The following is a 20,830-nucleotide window of genomic DNA, read 5'->3' as shown; positions in this document are numbered from 1 at the left end:
ATCCCTTTTTTTGTCTTTGGTTTTGTTTGAAGCCTTTTGGTTATGAGAAAAGGAGAGAGACTCGTATAATGAATCCCATGTGCGCATAACCCATCTTCCGCAGTTACCTACTCGTTACCAGTCATGTTTCATCCACACCCACATGCTCCTTCCAGCCCCTCACGGCTGCCTTCTCACTGGTGCAGAAGGAGCCTGTGAGGCATGTGTTATTAACATCACATCATCAACCTGTGTTTCCAATCCTATTATTGAAAAGACCTCAAATGTCCTCCTTTGAAAGGTTTGCCTGTTAGGGAAGAAAGTTGCGTCTTCTCTCAGTTGGAGGACACTCATTCTATGACCCAAATGGAACCTGTTGAATTTCTATGTCAAGGACAAAGAGGAACTGAAAAATCAAATAACTGAGATACTAAGAGTAACTTCAAGATATTTGTACTTAGAAGAAACAATCACTTTTAAGTACACTTGTGAAGACTTAGCTTCCTTCAGTAATCTTCTCTAGTTTAACAGCTGCTCTGACAAAATTCTCTCTTGCATTTAAAGTAAATTTATTGGGCTCTGCCCCATTTTCCGTCTGCTCTCCTCAGTAACCAGGGAAACAACCATAGCCTTGGCTTCTCTGGGTAGTGCCTTTATTTTTGGCAATTTATTGATTTTTATCAAAGAAACCTAGCTCATATCCAGCTTTAAGTGCTCAATAACTAATGAATGAATTAAGATTGGGACTAAGGAAGAGGATAAATGAGGTGTATCCAACAATTACTGGTTCTGTATACCAAATAAACATTGGATATGAGTGTGTATGTTAGTATATGTAGATATATTTAGATAAAGACCTCATTTATCTGGTGACTTATTCTCTTTTCTTTAAGTATATATTTCAGTAGTTAAGGGAAAAACCACCAGGGCTATATCCTGTTAGATTTGTTGAAGGAACTTTAAACTTGGCTGCAAATAAGTCTTTGCTATTAGAAGGAACAGTTGTGTACTTGACTTAGATAACAAAACGATGGATTTAGGAAATCAGTGTAACGTATTTTCTTCCAACGTACATCCCTTCCATTGACTCATTTAGTTTTCATATATTGCTAAGGTACTGCATTCATAAATTTTGCATTGCATTTTCTAAATTTTGTATACATTTCTCATAATTAGTTTAATAAATATTCCTTGCTTATTTTTATTTTTTGGCTAGAAAACTAGCTTTTAAAAAAGGTGCTGGAGTTTCCCTCACATAGTCTTAAAAATAGGACTACTCAATACCTTCTTTAATAAGGCCTTAAGAAAGCACTGATACTTACCTTAGCCTGGCTAGATCTATCACGCTGGTATCAAGCGGACTTCTGTTTCCATGTGGGTCTGTATTGTTTCCTTTTCCGTTTTATTACATGTATCAACTTATTACAGTCCATACTGCTGTATCGCTTTGTTTTTCCCCTGCTATGAAAGGAAATACATTCCCTTTGTTCTTCTTTTGCACTAATATATGCTGCCTGTGTTAACCATACTTAATGAAAACAATCACAGTTTTCTCAGGTTTGTTTCTCCCTACTGTGTACTTGAAATGAAAAACTGACTTCCCTGTGTACAGTACAATACCTTTAATTGGAAAGAAGAGGAAATCATCAGTGACATTTCTAATACCTTTAGTCGTCTGCCTCTTTCCTCAGGCCCAGCTTATAATAAATCAATTGTGAATCTAACCATGGATAGGGAGGGGTTGCTATGGCCCCTTAAAAAAAAGACAGGTATATTTCACCCTGACTGTCTCTGATTTAGAAGTGTTACCCTGATTTTTTTGGAGCAGATAAAAATGTTTGAGGCTATTCCTTACCCTTACCAGAGAATTAAATATTTCCAGTTTAATTGATGGGGGATTGGGTCATTGGCATCCTTCTGGTATTTTGTAAGCTTTGCCTGAGGTGAAGGTAGTAAGGATTATAGGATGTGGATTTTAGGGGCTTATTTCTGTCCCACAGAACACAAAGTGAATGTTTCTTTAGAGACTCACTATTTCCCGTGTGCTCACTCTTTCTCTATACCCTCTCCCCCTCCTTGTCCATTTTAGGGTCAGGACACCTGGAAACCTGTCCCTAGTTTTTAAAATGAGACGAGCAGAGATGAATTCAGAAAATCCGGCTGTACAGATATGCCCATTAGCATGTCATGTAAGATGTTAGAGACAGTCAGATTTTACAGGCTCCTCTAGCATTTGACATCGTGACCCAATTCGCAAATGCTCCGCATCATTTCTACTTGAAATTCACAATACTGAAGTAAAATAAGCATTAAATATCCTGCTGTTGTGCCTTAAAAGATATGCTCCCCATTGTGAGACATTGTTTGTGAACTGCTAAAAAGATCCTTTTTGTGTGAGTGAAATGAATCCTGAGCTCATCTTGCAGATTAACTTACCTTTTCATTTTTGTCAAATGGTGGCAGGATAATAGGAAGCTAACCACAAAATTAGTGCTTTAAAACTGCAAAAATAAGACAAATGGTACTACACTTCCTCAAAAGTGGCGCTTAGTGTTTTCTTGATTCTCTCGGTGACTGCTACATCCTTATTAAGTCAGTGCTGGTTCATCGATAAATAAGATTAATTCAGCAAACATACTTCCTGCCCTCTAGGAGCTGACAATCAGAGGTTTTCAGATATTTCATTAAAGAAAGAACATTTGTTAGGACTTCTTTAACTCCCTAGAAGATATGTTTACTTTCATCTTGATTAAATTTAGATGAAGTTTGCATTGCCCCATTTTAAATAACTGTAATTTATTTAAACCTACGAAAGGGATTTTGGCATTTCTGGTATTCATCTCAGTTAGAACAATATAAAATATCATTAACATTTTAAAAATGCCATGACCGTAGCTTTATTGTGCAACTATTATTCTACTTGCATCTGAAAAAAATTTGTATGCAAAATATTGGGCAGCAGCAGGGGGCAAGGCAGAGGCTGCCGGTGGTGCGCTGTGGTCACAGACGGAGGGCACATACAAGTGTGAAACTTGCTCTGCTTCTTCCCAGCCAGGAGATGCTGAGCAAGTTTCCTCAGCTCCCTGAATCTTGTTCCGGGTAGTGCTGGAGCCACAAAGACAGGTCCCACGCCTGGGGCCCACGGTTTTTAAACGGATGATTACAGGATCGTGTGTGGTGTGTGTGTTGATAGATGTCTTTCCAAGGTACGGAAGTGGCGTGCAGCAGGGAGCCATCAGTGCAGGGGCACGAGAGGCGGTGCAGGAGTTTGCGGCACCTTCAGCCTCCCTTGATCTTAGGCCCGTTGGCTGCTTCCCGCTTGTCCATTAACCCCACCCTGTGCTCAGGCTTGGGCTTCACGGTCCAACCATTTCAATGACTCTCTTGCCCTCTGGCAGGCACACACTGTTGGACAAACCCAGTGGTCCACTCTGTGCCTGCACCTGGGCAGCTGAGCCCAGTGGGAGGAGGCTGGCTGATGGGGGGGCGGGGGTTGGTATGTGTTATCCGCTCAGCCCCCAAACCCTCTCTACACCCTACCACGAGGGTCTCACCCACTCTCCTTCACCGGCTGTAATGTCCTCACTCTCCTCAAACGCAGAGATAGAACCTTACCTTCTGTTTCTCAGAACAAATGGAAGCGAGGAGCTTCTTGCAGCAAATCAGGTACGATGAGAAGGCAGTGGAGGGTGCGAGGAGAGAGGGGCCAGAGGCGGTCTGGAAAGGGGCAGAAGGTTGGAGACTCTAGCGAGGAGGGTGTGGGGGGCGGCGGGGGAGCTGAGGAGGGAGCCTGAGAACGTGCGATGGGCAAGGCCAGAGAAGGAGGTGCATGATAGAAACCAAAGCCGAAGCAGAAGGGTGCGTGAGACGTGTCCAATAGTGTGGGGACAGCCAGGTCCACAGTATTTCCTCTGCATTTTGCAGTCAGGAACTCCTTGGTAATTTCAGTGAAAGCAGTTTCCGGATAGTGGAAGAAAATGGAAGCTAGCATGCAGTGGTTGAACGTGTGGGTGGAGAGTGAGGACGTGAAAGCGACTGGTAGAGGCCACCTTTGCACAAAGCTGGGATTTCATCTGAACTTGGTTCCCTGAACCTGAGCTTACCCGGCAACGTTCTGATTATTATGCTCCGGCCTACAGGGAGAGACGGTGCTGTTTCTAGGTACACACATACTTCAGTCTAGGTGACAGTCGTATTTTTCTTTTCCTTTTATAAAAAGTAATTAATTAATTAATTTTTTGGCCGTGCTGCACAGCATGTGGGATCTAGTTCCCTGACCAGGGATTGAATCCGCACCCCCTGCATTGGAAGCACAGAGGCGTAACCACTGGACCGCCAGGGAAGTCCCCATATTTTTCATTATAAGTTAATAAATAACGTTTTGGCTTTAGGAAGAAAAAAGGATGGAAGGAAAAGATGGAAGAAAAAAGAAAAAAGATGGAAGGAAAGAAAAAGAAGGAAGTTTGGCTGAGAGAAGAGGCAGTAGCTAGAGGAGAAAATCCAGGGTCAAAGGAGGGAACTTTTTTGAGGATGTGAGTACATTAAGCAAATCTATAGCTAAGGGGAAGGAGAGCGTGAATTTGAAGTGAAGGGAGTAGAGGCATCCTCCTGTTGGTAAATGCTGAGAGCAGCTCCTAGGTACCAAGAATGGGGATGAGTCTGGGGGATCCAATATTGACCACAGACACAGGGTCCCGAACAGGCTGGAAGGAGCTGGGGAGGGGCTCACTCCTAGACAGGAGGAGGAGAGACCCCTTCAGCACCAGGGCAGGAGGCAGTGCTGGCTGTGGACCTAGGTAAGCCCAGGGAGGAGGGGCAGGGACCTGGCGAGGGTCCTTCTCATGGCATCAAGTGAGAGGCAGGGTCGTCTGTGGAGGTCATGCCATGTCAGGACCAGGTAGAGGGCCTGAGGGGAGTGGCCTTAGGGAAAAGTCACTGAGAGAAAACGGAAGAAACTGACGTGTTTAAAAAAATTGCGTCAGAGCCCACAGTAAGTTGGAAACGACAAAATTATGGTATTCCAGTTTATAAATTTCTGTTCCGTTTTTTGGTGGTGCTCAGCAGAGAACTGGAGAGGGCCGATCCTTGGATTCACTCATAATGGAAGGGTTTTACGCTGGGAATAGCCCAGAGGATTCCACTGGAAGAGTTCAGTATGCCGGGATCCCAGTTAGGTGAGGGTCAAGGGTTTAAGATTTGCTTGAGGGAGAAATAAGTGTGTTGTGTTGTGGGATGAGTACCTGAGAGGGTCTGTTTGTTGCCCCGGGAGAGGTCTGGGGCTTGATAGCGTATCATTCCACTTAAAAGTTCCTGGTGAACTGGAATTCCACTAAGAATGGAATCTTCTTTGGTGCTTTAGATGCCAGCACCCAGCTGGCTGCGGAAGTTACTTTCTCCTCTCTCTGTACTTCTGCCCCAGCCTTTACTGCTCTCCATCTGAAAAAGATGAAAACAAAACCATTACAGTATTGTACTGAGATGGAAGCCAAACAGAAATGAACCATTCTACAATGCTTTTAAAAGAGCCAAATGGTTCCAAGACAGCAGTCAGATCACCTACCTTCTCCAAAATAATTAACAAGGCTCTCACCCTAAACTGACTTTCCTTTATTTCGAAGTAGCACTTGGTTTCCCCTCACATTGCTCCTCAAGAAATGAGGCTTAAAGAGGTTAAATGATTTTTCCAGATCACACAGCAATTATCTGACAAAGCTGGAATTTGATTCCTGTGTCTCTGGTTTTTGAAAACCATACTTTTTCCTTGAAATCACACAAATCTGGTACAACAAAGATCTCAAAAACAGATGCTTACACTGTAAAAAGAATTTCCAAATGGCATGACTGAAAGTAAATGATACACAGAAGAAAAATCGTATCTGGGAGATGTGTGTAGGATCAGTAATCATTTGATTGTCTTTAGTTGTTTAACTGACCATCTTTCTCAGGGCACAGAGCTGAGCTATATAATGTCTTCCTTTTCATGTTTCTATAGTTTAGTTTCTAAAACATAAATATTAATATAGAGTTGAAATACATAAAGAAAAAGGGATGATATCGAGCTACTCTAAAGTACATTGGTTTCTGTTAGAACATTGTTTTCTAAAAGGATTGCATATTATAATATAGTAGTCTAGTAGCCTTTAAAATTGGTAGTTGAAGTAGTTAAAAAAGCACACTTTGACTCCAGAATACCTTTCGTGGCGGGAACAGCCTTTGTTTAGATGATCCACTTGTGTCTGTGGAGGTGAATCTAGAAAAAAAAGAAAAAAGAGTGAACTGAACTGCTCTATTTAAGAATATGGGAAATGTCATTTTCTTTATTCCCAAGAGGAGGGAACATTAAAGCTATATCTTGGAAATGGGGAATGACTGAAGAATTTGGTTGGTGGCAGGAAAGAGATAAAAGATCCAACAAGAACACAACAAAGCCAGGACACTAGAGACAGGCAGAGGTGACCTAGAGAGCTTAACCCTGCTAGGAACATGCAGAAATCTTTGGAGGCAGGATTTCAGCTCTCTACAGAATGAGGAATTGGAGTTAGAGCAAATTTTATTGAGATTTTAAAGGTCAGCTGACATCTGCATTATAGTAAATTTTACCATCATTTATTATTTCACTTATTTAAAATAACACATGGTGCATACTTTACATATCTGAGGTTACAAGTTTGTATCTGTTCGCTCTGGGTGACAAATATAATTTATATTTTCAAGTGCATCAACCTTTTCTTTATAGATATTTTGTAAATTTGAGACTTTCTTTGTGGATTTTGAGTGTATTAATTACCCATCCATTTGTGTGGTTTCCTCAAATGTGACAGAAATAATATGGATACTAGTTTTAATTTAATGCATGAATTAAGTATGTTTCTATTCAAGATGTTAATTTAGTGGAAAGATTCTTGGCTTTAATTGTTTATGTAGCAATATAAACACTCCCAAAATATGGACAGTCTAATATCATGTAAAACTAGATAATAAAAAGTTTATGTTTGCATTTATTATAAATATTCTCATAGTGTCCCTTTAATCAGGAATATTAATGAGTTTGGCTCTCTTAAAAAAATGACTCCTATGAGCTCACACCTAATGCCAGTTTATTCTTTTGATGATTAGACTATGAGTGTGGAGTTCTTAAGTCTTTTGAGAATTGGAGCAAGTGTACAGAGCAGAAACTTTATTAAAGAAGGAAAAAGTCTTTGATACCTTATAAACCAGTCAGTAATTCTGGTTATTAGAAAAAAGAACTATAAAGAATCTATTTCAGACTACACAATTCATTCATTTATTAATTCAGTATTCCATACTTATTTTTTCAGTATTCCATATATACTCGTTTGTACCTTTTATGAACTGGTAAGAAATTTTTATGAACAAACTACTACAGTATCATAGTAAACTTCCCTTTATGGATGGCCTCTATACCAAGTACTCTCATTCATCTGAAATCTTTGAGAGAGGTCTCAGTCTCCATTTTGCATATGAGGACCCTGGTCTTGGCTGTTAATGGCTTCCCCAAGGACAGAGTCATAAAGGAGCCCCGTGGGGCTGATGGCACAGCTTGTACCGAAACTCTCCCCCTAGACTGGTGTGAAGCTGGCACTGCGGGCCGCCAAGAGAGCTGCAGAGACCTCGAGATGGTTTGCCACGGTTCTGAACTGGCTGGCAGAATTCCATTCTGGGGCGTCTTCCCTAAGAGCATGGGCACGTTCAGTTCTTTGCATCCTGCTCTGTTCTAGTAAGGGTACTAGCACTGCATCACGTTCCAGTGGTTTCTACTAAAGAGTTTAGTGTAGAACTCCCTATTTATCAACAGAGGTATTTCTGTCTCTGGAAAAAAAAAAAAAAAATTAGCAGAGCTACCAGACTGGACCTACCCTGACCAATGTATAGCGAGAGCTATTTTCCTAACCATTATTTTATGGACACTGTCAGCACTGACTAGTTGCCTTTGAGCGCAACGAGTTGAGGAGTCGGTGACCTATCAGTAGTGGAGACGAAGGTTGTTTGTTTGGCAGTCACCTGTCTCCCCGGCGTGCACTCATCCATTTGTCACGGTGTTTTGTGGGGAGTTGAACAAGGGAAGCTTAAGAAAAATGCTTTACTCTTGTCTTGATGATAGAAAGCATTTCTCACTGCTGGTAGCATGGTGGTAACTTTTCATTCCTTCTGGCAGTTTTTAAAGACGTATTTGACTTTGGGGGAACCTGCCGTCTATCTTTAAGTCACAGTTCAAAAGGATAAGACAGGGTTGTTCATTTTCAATTTTGGCTGAAAAGTCTTCACTTTGACTGCGGCACTTCACAGTTAGGGAAAACTTGGCTTTAAAAATGGATGCTGGTACGAGCTGGCATATTTAATGACAGATGTATCTATAGAAAGCTGTTACGATGCATATTATCCCCCCTGGGGTGGGGGAGGGAGATCAAAACTGCCAATCTATAACATATACTCGATAGAGGAAGGCATGGAATCTATCTTTGCACGTGCTTTGATTGCAGGGGATAGTATAGCAGCATGTGGGCATCATAACCCAGAGCAGACAAATCAGCTTGATGACTTTCAAAGCCAGGAAAACTGCTGCAGGCAAGGGTACTCCAGTCTAGGAGAAATTAAAACATATAGAGACTGTTATTAATTCCATATCTATTTTTGTATAGTCAAATCTGTATGCAAATCCTTAGCATCTCATTTCAGAAGATTAATCTAAAAGTGAAGAGTGTTATGTGAAGGGAATGTAATGATAAAGCTCTGAAAATGAGGGAGACTGCTAGGGAAATGTGGTCTGCAAACGTGGATGCTTTTTTAAAAATTTATTTTTTGTACTGAGAAGAAATGGTTTTTATGTATATGCTCATTTGTAAGTTATTTCAAAGAGGGGAAGCAATAGAACCAATTCTTAAGGTTTTCCCTTGCAATCCTGACGTGGCAAAAGTTACAGCACTCAGGTTTTTAGGCACCTCCTGCGGCTTAACGTTCTGGAAGTAATCAACCAAATGACTAACTAGGACTTTTATTTTTACCGCCAACTAGTAACCCAGTATCTCATTTCTAAATATTGTCATGTGAGTGAAAATTTGTATGTAAGGGTAAGGAATCTAGTTACTGAGTGCAGATTAAGGAGAAAAACTGTATTATAAATGCATCTGTGGAAGACAGTAAGTAGTAATTCTGAAAAGCATGAAGATAAATGGTGTGCCTTGCTTGGGAGAGAGGATGCAATAGCTGCATTCTAATCCATTGGTTGTACATTTAATCTATAATGGGCAGAGTCTGATACATATTGTAGTGTAAATATCTTCAAATAGTGTCATAAACAGATAGTTTACTGCAGTAGATATTAATTCTGTCCCATATTTCTAAAACAAGTGGAGGAACTGTCAAAGTTTTGAAATAATGGTGGGGGAGGAGTTCACCCTCTGTTCCCTCTCATTTGGAGAAATGATAGGCGCGCTGGACGTTAATCTGGTGGTTATGGCCCAGATCAAAGGCACTTGGCAATCATTTTAACCCTGAAGACTTGTGAGGTCTCAGTAGATTTGATTATTCTTCTGTAGTTATGCTGAGAAAGAATTATTGGACATTCCATTTTTAATCAGATTTAAAAAAAGAAGGTTGGAGGGAAGCAAACATACCTCTGTATTTATTTTGATATACATTTTGACTTTCGTAGGCATTTCAGCCTCAGCTTTCTTAAGTGTATTACCTTTTTCTTTGATTTCATCTTTAAAAATGGGACATTCAGTGAGGATTCCAGAGAAGACTCAATTTGAGGACAGGAAGCTCATTTCTCTGTATTCTTTGTGGATTTCTTCTGCAGACAAAGCTTTCCTTGACCTAAAAGTGGTTGCAAGCTTCAGAGAGAACTAAAAAATCTTCCAGTTAATAATAGCTATGGTCAATTACATGAAAGATACTCTCTTTACTGGGATTGCATGAGAGAGTAATGATTGGCCTGGACAGGTTTTCTCCCCTTTATGTATCCATTAGGATTGAGTGATTACTACACTTCAGTTAAGCTGATGCAGTAATTCTTTGGAGTCTGATTGACCTGACTTCTGGCCATGGAGTTGATAGTGATGACCTATTCAAAGTATTTGAACTGCCAAAGCAAAAATTATAGTGGACAAAGTTAAACAGACATGGAAGACTTTACTCAAGACTGTTGCACTAGGGGAGAGAGACCAGAAAGCGGTCTGAAATCAACACCTCTGAAAAACAGTAGGGTTTTTAAGCACTGGGGTGAACTAGTGGAAACATACTGAAGTACTTTTGGAGGAAAGTTGCTCAATGTGATGTGTTGAGCACATTCAGTTACCCTAAGTTTGTAAAAGTTTTTCTCTGTGGTTAGGCCATTTGTGTGTGCTGATTTGCACCCATCAGTTAGGCTCTTAGCCTCCAGAGAAACTGGGAGATAAGAGCATTATCTTCCTTGATGGTCACATCTCAACGGCATGGCTCCCAGGTCTTTGAGGAAGATATTCCTGGGTCGTAAAACTTGCAAGAAGTTTCTTAAATGATTTGTATCTCAAAGAGGCAGAGAGAAAGAATTGACAAGTTTTCTAAAATAAATGCTGTAAGAAAAGGGAGGTCAGGGGCCCAGAGACAGGAACTTTAACCTGTCTAAAGTTTACTCAAGCTGAGAGGAATATTAAGGCCACTTTGGTCAATATTATCATAGTACCCTTTTTAAATTTATTTTTTATTTTAATTTTTTAATTGAAGTACCTTTGACATATAATAGTATGTTAACTTCGGGTTTACAACATATTGATTCAACATTTACATACATTAGCATGAACACCATGATATGTTTAGTAACCATCTATCACCATACAAAGTTATTGCAGTATTGTTGACTGCATTTCCTATGCTGTACATTACATCCCCGTGACTTACTTATTTTATAACTGGAATTTTTTATCTCTTAATCCCTTTCACCTATTTTATCCATTCCTTCACCCCTTTCCTCTCTGGTGAACACCAGCTTGTTCTCTGTATCTATGAATCTGTTTGTTCATTTTCTTTGTTTTTTAGATTCCACATATAAGTGAAATCATGCAGTATTTGTCTTTCTCTGTCTATTTCACTTAGCATAATACCCTCTAGGTCCATCTGTGTTGCCACAAATATCAGGATTTCATTCTATTTTGTGGCTGAGTAATATTCCATCACATATGTCACACCCTCCTTATCCATTCCTCCATCAGTGGACACTTAGGTTTCTTCTATATCTTGGCTATTGTAAATAATGCTGCAATGAACATAAACACAGGGGTGCATATGTCTTTTTGAATTAGTGTTTTTGTTTTCTTTGGGTAAATACTCAGAAGTGGAATTGCTGGATCATAAGGTAGTTCTGTTTTTAATTTATTGAGGAATTTCCATACTGTTCTCCACAGTGGCTGCAACAACCCTAAATTCCCAGTAACAGTGCACAAAAGTCCCCATTCTATACATCCTTGGCAACACTTCTTATTTCTTGTCTTTTTCATAATAGACATTCTGACACCCGTGAGGTGAAATCTCATTGTGGTTTTGATTCATTTTCCTGTTAATTAGTGATGTTGAGCATCTTTTCATGTATCTGTTGGCCATCTGTATTTCTTCCTTAGAAAAAAATGTCTCTTGAGGTCTTCTGCCCATTTTTCATCAGATTGTCTGTTTTTTGATATTAAGTTGTGCGAAATATTTAATATTTTGAGTATTAACTCCTTATGGGATATATCATTTGCAAATATCTTCTCCCATTCAGTATGCTGCCTTTTTGTTTTGTTGATAATTTCCCTTGCTGCAAAAAAGCTTTTTAGTTTGATATAGTCTCATTTGTTTATTTTTGCTTTTGTTTTCCTTGACTGAAGAGACAAATTCAAAAATTTTGCTAAGAGTGATATCAAAGAGTATACTGCCTACGTTTTCTTATAGAAGTTTTTATGGTTTCAGGTCTTACATTTAAGTCTTTAACCCATTTTATGTTTACTTTTGTGTATGGTGTAAGAAAGTGGTCTAGTTTCATTCTTTTGCATTGGCCTGTCCAGTTTTACCCGCACCATTTACTGAAGAGACTGTCTTTTATCCAGAGTATATTTCTGGCTTCTTTGTGATAAGTTAATTGACAAAAGAAGCATGGGTTTCTTTCTGGGCTCTCTGTTCTGTCCCATTGATCTATGTGTCTGTTTTTGTGCGAGTGCCATATAGTTTTGATTACTGTAGCTATGTAATATAGTTTGAAATCAGGGAGTGTGATACCTCCAGCTTTGTTCTTCTTTCTTAAGATTACTTTGGTTATTCTGGGTCTTTTGTGGTTTGTTACAAATTTTAGGATTATTTGTTCCAGTTCTGTAACTGGTATTTTGATAGGGATTACATTGAATCTGTAGATTGCTTTGGGTAGTATGGACATTTTAACAATATTAATTCTTCTAATCCATGAGTAAGTATGGTATATCTTTCCACTTATTTGTGTTATCTTTAATTTTTTTTTTCCATCAATATCTTACAGTTATCAGAATACAGGTCTTTTACCTGCTTGGTTAAATTTATTCCTAGGTATTTTATTCTTTTTGATGCAATTGAAAATGGAACTTTATTTCTCCTTCTGGTAGTTTGTTGTTAGTGTACATAAATGCAGAAGATTTATGTATATTAATTTTGTATCCTGCAAGTTTACTGAATTCATTTATTAGTTCTAATAGCTTTTTGGTTGGAGTCTTTAAGATTGTCTGTATATAAGTATCGTGTCATCTGCAAAGAGTGACAGTTTTGCCTTTTCCTTTCCAATTTGAGTGCCTTTTCTCTGTCTCTCTTTTCCTCTTTCTGTCTGATTGCTAGCCTAGGATTTCTAATACTATGCCTACCTAACAGTGGCAAGAGTGGGCATCCTTGCCTTCTTCCTGATCAAAGAGGAAAATATTTCAGCTTTTTTACCTTGGAGTATTATGTTAGCTGTGGGTTTGTCATATATGGTCTTTATTATAGTGAGGTATGTTCCCTCTATACCCACTCTGTTGAGAGTTTTTTTTTGTCATAAATGGATATTGAATTTTGTCAAATTCTTTTTCTGCATCTATTGCATGTTTGTGTTTTTTCCAATTTTCTTCTTATAATGAATTTCTAGTTTCATACTGTTGTGGTCAAAAAAGAAGCTTGATATGATTTTAATCTTCTTAAATTTATTGAGACTTTTTTTGTGGCCTAACATGTGATTTATCCTGGAGAGTGATCCATGTGTACTTGAAATGAATGTGTATTTGCTGGTTTTGGATGCAACGTTCTGTATATCTATTAAGGGTGTATGGTCTAACATGTCATTTAAGGGCAGTATTTCCTTATTGATTTTTTTGACTAGATGACCTATCCATTGATGCAAATGGCATGTTAAATTCCCCTACTATTATTGTATCACTGTCAATACCTCCTTTATGTCTGTTAATATTTGCTTTATGTATTTAGGTGCTCCTATGTTGGGTGCATAAGTGTTTACAAGTGTCATATGCTCTTATTGGATTGATCCCTTTATCATTATGTAGCACCTTTTTTGTCTCTTGTTACAGTCTTTGTTTTAAAGTCTATTTTGTATAAGTATTGCTACCCCAGCTTTCTTTTCATTTCTATTTATATGGAGTATCTTATTCCATCCCTTCACTTTTAGTCTCTGTTTGTCTTTAGATCTGAAGTGAGTCTCCTGAAGGTAGCATATACATATATATGGGTCTTGTTTTTTTAACCATTCAGCTACCCTGTGTCTTTTGATTGGATCACTTGGTCTATTTGCATTTAAAGATTATTGATAGGTATGCACTTTCACCATTTTGCTAATTTTTTTCTGGTTGTTTTTATAGTTCTTCTCTGTCCTTTCTTCTCTTATTCTCTTCCTTTGTGATTTGATGACTTTCTTTAGTAATATGTTTGCTTTCCTTTCTTTTTATTTTTTGTGTATTTATTATAGATTTTTGGTTTGTGGTTACCATGAGGTCCTTATATAACTGTTTAAGTTAATGGTCACTTAAGTTTGAGTGCATTTTAAAAGCATTACATTTTTGCCCATCCTTCACATTTTATGTTTTTGATGTTATATTGTACATCTTTTTATTTTGTGTATCACAACTAATTCTTTTAGATATAGATGATTTTACTACTTTTGTCTTTTAACCTTCATATTAGCTTTATAGGTGGTTCCTATCTACTACCTTTACCATATATTTGTCTTTACCAGTGAGAATTTTTCTTTCATAATTTTCTTGTTTCTGGTGATGGCCTTTTCTTTTTTGCTTAAAGAAATTCCTTTAACATTTCTTGTATGGTTGGTTTAGTGGTAATGAACTCCTTTAGCTTTTGTTTGTGTGGTAAACTCTTTACTTCTTCAATTCTGAATGATAAACTTGCCAGGTAGAATATTCTTGGTTGTAAGTTTTTGTCTTTTCAGTACTTTGAATATATTGTGCCAATCCCTTCTGGCCTATAAAGTTTCTGAGAAAAATCAGTTGATTATCTTATGGGAGTTCCCTTGTAAATAACTAGTTGTTTTTCTTTTGCTGGTTTTAATATCCTCTCTTTGTCTTTAACTTTTGACATTTTAATTATAATGTGTCTTGGTGTGTATCTCTGTGGTTTCATCTTACCTGGGACTCTCTGTGCTTCCTGGACTTGGATGTCTGTTTCCTTTACCAGGTTAGGGATGTTTTCAACCATTATTTCTTCAAGTAGGTTTTCTGTCCCATTTCTCTTTTTTCTCTTTCTGGGACCCCTTTGTTGTGAATGTTAGTAAGCTTGATGTTGCTCCAGAGGTCCCTTAAACTATCGTCATATTTTAAATTCTTTTTTCTTTTTGGTGTTCTGATTGAATGATTTCCACTACCTTGTCTTCCAGATGGTTGATCCATTCTTCTGCATCTGCTGTTGATTCTCTCTAGTGTATTTTTCATTTCAGTTATTGTATTCTTCAGTTCTGATTGGTTCTTTTTTACATTTTCTATCTCTTTGTTAAAGTTCTCACTGTGTTCCTCTATTCTTCTCCTGAGTTTGGTGAGCATCATTTTGGCTATTCCTTTCAATTCTTTATCTGGCAGATGGCTTATCTCCTTTTTGTTTAGTTCTTTTTCTGAGGATTTGTGTTGTTCTTTTGTTTGGAAGGTATTCCTTTGTCTCATCGTTTTGCCTAACTCTCTGTGGTTGTTTCTTTGATTACGTACATCAGCTATGTCTCTCAGCCTTGAAAGAGTGGCCTTGTGTAGGTGTCCTATGGGGCCCAGTGTCATAATCTTCCCTGTTTACCAGAGCTAGGTACTTCAGGAGTTTCCCTTGTGTGGGATACATGTGCCCTCCTGTTTTGTTTGGGCTATGATTGGTGCAGGCGTGCTGGTGGTGGGACTGGCCCCCAGCCCAGCTGGTTAAGAGGTCCAGCCATGACTCTTGCCACTGTGCTGATGTACAGGGGTGGCCCCCAGAACAACTGGCTGCAAGGCCTGGCCATGACTGTTACAGGTGCACTGTTTTATGGGGCTGGTCCTCCAGTGTGGCAGATACTTTGGAGAGGCACCAGTTGGTGCTGGCTGGAGCAGCCCACTTGATGGGGTGAGGCAGGAGCTGCTTTGGAGGGGCCAGCTGACATGGGCAGGTTGGGCAGGGCTGATCCTCAAGGAATGCTGAGGCAGGGTAGATGGTGATTGAGAGTGACAAAAATGGTGCCCACCTGTCCTGGACCAACGAAGTGGAAAGAAAGTAAAAAGATGGCTGCCCACACTTCTGTCCCTAGAGAAAGTTCCACTAGATTGTCCCTTTGACACATGCCCCAAAATTAGTCAGTGAATCTCCTTCTCATATTACCCAGGTGCTTTTCAAGCTGCTGCCTCTGCAGTGGGTTTGGAGCAAGTGAGTTTGTATGTAAGCCCTTCAAGAGCAGTCTCAGTTTTCCGCATCCTTCTGGCTCTCCTGAACATAAGCCCCACTGGTTTTCAAAGCCTGACGTTATTGGGACTTCTTTCTTGGTACAGATCCCCTAGGCTGGGAAGCCCGATGTGGGGTTCAGACCCTTGCTCATCAGGGGCAACCACCACTGGGGTTGTGATATCTCCCCCACTTGTGGGCTGCTATACCAGGTGTGTGAAGTCTGACTAGACTGCATCTCTGCCCCTCCTTCCCATCTCAGTGTGGCCTTTCCTTTATATCCTTAGTTGTAGAAAATCTGTTCTGCTAGTCTTCAGGTCATTCTCATAGATTTGTTGTATACATAGTTATCATTCTGGTGTGTCTGTGGAAGGAGGTGAGCTCAGGATCTTCCCACTCTGCTATCCTGATCCTACCTCAGTGCACATTTTTTAAATTAAAAAAGTTTCCCTAGGAAACTTTTAGTTTGGCTCAATTTTAGATCTGTACTGCAAAATGAGTTGCTTCTTTGTGATACTTATTAAAATACAAATGGTATTCATTTTAATACCAGCAGCTAGAACTATGTATAGGGCAATATTTCTAAAGATAGATTTTGGGGGGAATTCTCATATTTTCTGATATTTTATTACCTAATATTTAATATCTCTGTATTTTCCCACTGTGATATTTTAGGTGTTGTTTTTCAGTTTTTCCATTTGGTGGTAAAAATTAAAGTAGAATCAATAATTTCTGGATTTTACAGGGCTCAGTGTATAACACAAACATGAAAAAGGAGTATGAGGACAAATGGGAGAAACTTAGGCTAGAAGTGTGATAATTTTTTAGTGGTTCTTGATTAAGCAGAAGGACTCAAATCTTTTGGGTCTAAGCTGTTGTCAAAAGGGCTTCAAAAAAGTTAAGGACAGCAGCAGCTGCACTGCCTTACCCTAGATCTGTGCTATCCAAAATGGTAGCCATCAGCCACATGTGGCTTACTGAGCACTTGAGATGACGTGGGTAGTCTGGATTGAGACGTGCTATGTCAGATACACACAGGACTTTGAAGACTTAGTATGAAAAAAAGAGTACAAAATACTTCAATAATTTTTATACTGATTTTATGTTGAAATGATAATATTTTGACTATACAGTAGTTCATCTTTACCTGCAGTTTTGCTTTTCGGGGTTTCAGTTACCCACGATCAAACACGGTCTGAAAATATTAAATAGAAATTTCCAGAAATAAACAATTCAGAAGTTTTAAATTGTGCACTTTTTTGAATAGCATGATGAAATCTTGTGCTGTTCTGCTCCATCCCACTCAGGATCCACAGCCACCGACATGGTCTGCTTTTGACATCCAACCATTGACATCATCATGGCTTAGTGACCCAGGGTCACCTGAAGCAGATGCTCCTTCTTCTGACGTATTGGCAGAAGATCAATAGTAACCTAATGATATGTCATAATGCTTATGTCATTCCCCTCACTTCGTCTCATCAAGGAGGCTATCACCCACATCATCACCATCAGGAGAAGTACAATACAATAGGGTATTTTGAGAGACCACATTTACATAACTTTTATTAGAGTATATTCTTATAATTGTTCAAATTCATCATTGGTTGTTACTGTTAATCTCTTACTGTGCCTGATTTATAAATTAAACTTTATCACGGGTATGCATGTGTAGGAAAAAGCAAAGTATATATATCGTTTGGTACTACCCACTATTCCATCCACTGCGGGTCTTGGAATGTATCCCCCACAGATAAGGGGTGACTACTATTGAGTTAAATTCATATTAAGTTTAATTTTAAGGTAAAGGATTTGTTTTTTCTTTCTAATGTGACTACTGGAAAATTTTAAATTGCATATGTGACTCCTGTTTGTGGTTCTTACTATATTCTATTGGATGGCAGTGGCTCTAGATCTCTTTTGGTAAGTAAGGTCTTTTCTTAGATATGGTTCTTCCAAAGAGACATCAAGATATCACTGTACACATAAGACTAGAGCTGTAAAATTACCAAATTAGCTAAGGATGAGGATTATAACTCCATATAACTATGTCCCTGGCATACATTTATACACGTATAGGGATTTGTCTAAGTGGGCTATGCTTCCTCCCACTCCGTCACCATACTTTGCCCCTCATTCTGGCCATGAAGAGCAGCTTGCCAGAATTGGGGGCCTCCTGGTAATCTCAGCATACTTGTTGCTTGCTCTCAACTGGATTGCTTCTGAAATGTTTCTTGAAAATGAAACTGCTTCAACAATAAGCTTCTTAATTGTGTCATGGGTTCACCACAAGGGTATACAAACAGATCCTCAGCAGTAGCTAATTTTCCTTTAATTGTATCTCATTCTTATGTTGGAATATCCCATTTCTTATTCATGAAAGCGCTAACACGTGTTAATCCATTACAGGTGGAGTAACTAACACGGCACAATATCAGAACAGACTAATGGTATATGAACCTAACCAGGTAAGACTCATATAAGAAAAGCTCATTACCTTAATTAAAATGAATTTTTAAAGATTCCTACAGTAATTAGGAGGTGGAATGTGAAGTCTGTACACACACATGCATCTAAAACTTACATAGAGAAAAGGAAGCATCTGGAAAAACTGCTTTTTGGTTGCTTTTTTTCCCCCTCACAAAACATGAAATTTCAGTTCTTTTCAATGCTATACTCAATGCTTAACTCGTTCAGAGTTTTGCATAATTTAGGAAAAAGGGAAAATATATTGATGAATTAAATGCCCTTATTACCATTTATCCCAGGTGCCTGTTCATCTTTGAGGCATCCTAAGAAAGGATTTGGATTGTCCTGTTGCTACATCCTTTTAGAAGGCCTGTCATTCTAGGAGGGGAATGTGCCTATGGTTTCCTTATTTCTAAGTAAAGTAATAAGTTTTATTTAACCCTGTATAGCCAGCATACCCCAGGACAGTGTGTAGGATGAGTCTGAAGGAGAGGAATCTGAAGAGTTGGAATATGTTTTTCATCTAAGATCTAGTCCTGCCCCGAGAACATTTTGATGGTGCCTGTCCCTTCTGTCCACTTCTCATGCACACTTCATGACTCTTCTTTCCCCAAAAGAAGAACTATTTTTATTCTCCTTTCCTTCTACCACAAAGTATCTGTAACTGTGGCACATGTTTGCTGAATTTTGCCATTTCTATGATTTTGGTAATGCAAGTATTTTTCATGATTATGACAATATTCCAGAATGGCTTGATTTGGAGTTTTCATCTTTATCAGCTAAAGATAATGGAACAGGAAACAAGAGGTTGGCTTTTTCAGTCTGGTTTGGGTTTGGCCACCAAATATATGTTCGGTAACCTCTCTATTTTGTGTCTTTCAATTTTAATAATCTGATTTTGAGTATAATGAAGGTATTTCTTTCTTTGCAAGTGTGTTTCCTGATGTCATTAGAAGCTGTAGATTTCAGAGACCATGTGTCCCTGGGCCAGATGTCTCAAGAGGGATCATTAATTGCAGTTGTTTGAGTTTGGTGCACACGTGGTTAAAGAGGGAGAAGGTGTTAACATTTCTCAGAGTTCTGTTTCATGTTTGTACACACATGCTCTTTTTTAAAATTCTGCTGGCATATTGTTTACAGTGGGAACTGGCAAACATCACATCTGCTTGCGTCTTGCTCAGAATCTCAATAACTCTATCATTCAGCCTTGGTGCTTATTTCTTTTCTAGGCCTTTGTGGAGAGTCGATAATGCCTGCCATCTGCCACAGAGCACATCGCTACCTGCCAACAGGCAGGCTGGGGTGACCTCTGCTTCCCCAGCACTGATTAGTATTCACACGCTAGCTTATTAGAAATGACCCCACCAGGCCTCTCTGTTTCTTTGCCTTTGCAGTGGTTGGCGGCTCACCTGGCAGGCAGGACAGGGAAGGAAGCTAAAGATATATTCAGGGGATGCCGGCAGGCTTTGCAAACCAGATGGCATCCCTAGTCCTGCTAGTGCAAACATTTATTCCTAATACTGTGATGGGTTGCCTCATAGAAAGCACCTAAGGAAAGCATCATCCGTCTTGAGTTAAACCCACTCGTGTGAAATGTATTAAAGATATTTATTAGGAGAATATCTGAAAGAAAAGTTTGACTGTTTTATTAGATACACTTAGTTGGAAGGAGATTCTTATGATAACATATTTAGAAAGGGAGAGCAGATAAATGCAGGCCTTAAAAAACTGGATAAATCCCTTTCTTTTTTTCCGAGTTAGTGTATCTTTAAAAGAAATTACAAATGAGCGAGTCAATATGCCAATAGTGAATAGACCAATATTTATATAGAACTTTTTTTCTCTCCTTCCTCCTCTGTGAACTGAAATTCTGTGTATCCAAAACATCATATGATTTTTCTGGTTGAAATCCAAATTTGTCTTAGCAAAAAGAAATAATCTGTGTTCTTCCTATATGCTTAGTGTTTATATAGGAAGAAAATGGTTAGGTTTACTTACCTGTCCTTTACTTAGTTGAGATTTAAAATTAAAGTCATATTTGATTTTCATCTATTTTTACGTTATATTTTTAATAGGAGCCTTATTTGAGAGGAGTTGAGCATAGCTTTCTCATTCTTAGGAGTGATCTAGAACCAAATATTAGAAGTTTCATCATTCCCTAAAATTATCACGGGAAATTTGGCCTCCTACCAAAACAAATAACTGTTTGCCTGGAAATAACCTTTCTCAATTTGGTGAAGATATGAGTGTAAATATATTAAAGGCTGTGAGGGGTTTGTTGCTGAACAAATATTAGCTCTTCCATTGACCTCAGGAGGTTCATCCTGGAAAGAACAGTAAAGCTGCCCTCACATTAGCTTATGTAGGGTCCAATGATTATATCACAATAACTTTTTTAAAGTGCACATTATTGGACATATGTGCCAAACATTGTTCGAAATGCTTTAGGTGTATTACTTCATTTAATCTTCACAACAGAGTTGTCAGGTGGGTACTA

At 38.8% G+C, this 20,830-nt stretch overlaps 1 protein-coding gene across 12 annotated transcripts in view; it reads left to right on the top strand.

Moving 5' to 3' along the window:
* KLHL32 (kelch like family member 32) overlaps positions 1-20,830 on the top strand; it is a 208,090-nt gene that overhangs the window by 170,460 nt on the left and 16,800 nt on the right. For all 12 annotated transcript variants that reach the window (XR_009054260.1, XM_057738460.1, XM_057738457.1 and 9 more), the window contains one exon: positions 18,274-18,332. Coding sequence is in view for 11 of the 12 variants with exons in the window: in XM_057738460.1 (XP_057594443.1) it covers positions 18,274-18,332 (59 nt within the window). In the remaining variant the exon portion in view is untranslated. The remainder of the gene's footprint in view (positions 1-18,273; positions 18,333-20,830) is intronic.

The sequence above is a fragment of the Hippopotamus amphibius genome, chromosome 6 (assembly GCF_030028045.1).
Source record: "Hippopotamus amphibius kiboko isolate mHipAmp2 chromosome 6, mHipAmp2.hap2, whole genome shotgun sequence".
Lineage (NCBI taxonomy): Eukaryota > Metazoa > Chordata > Mammalia > Artiodactyla > Hippopotamidae > Hippopotamus > Hippopotamus amphibius.
The sequence above is the reverse complement of the archived record's forward strand: the minus strand, read 5'-3'. Positions and strand labels throughout refer to the sequence as shown.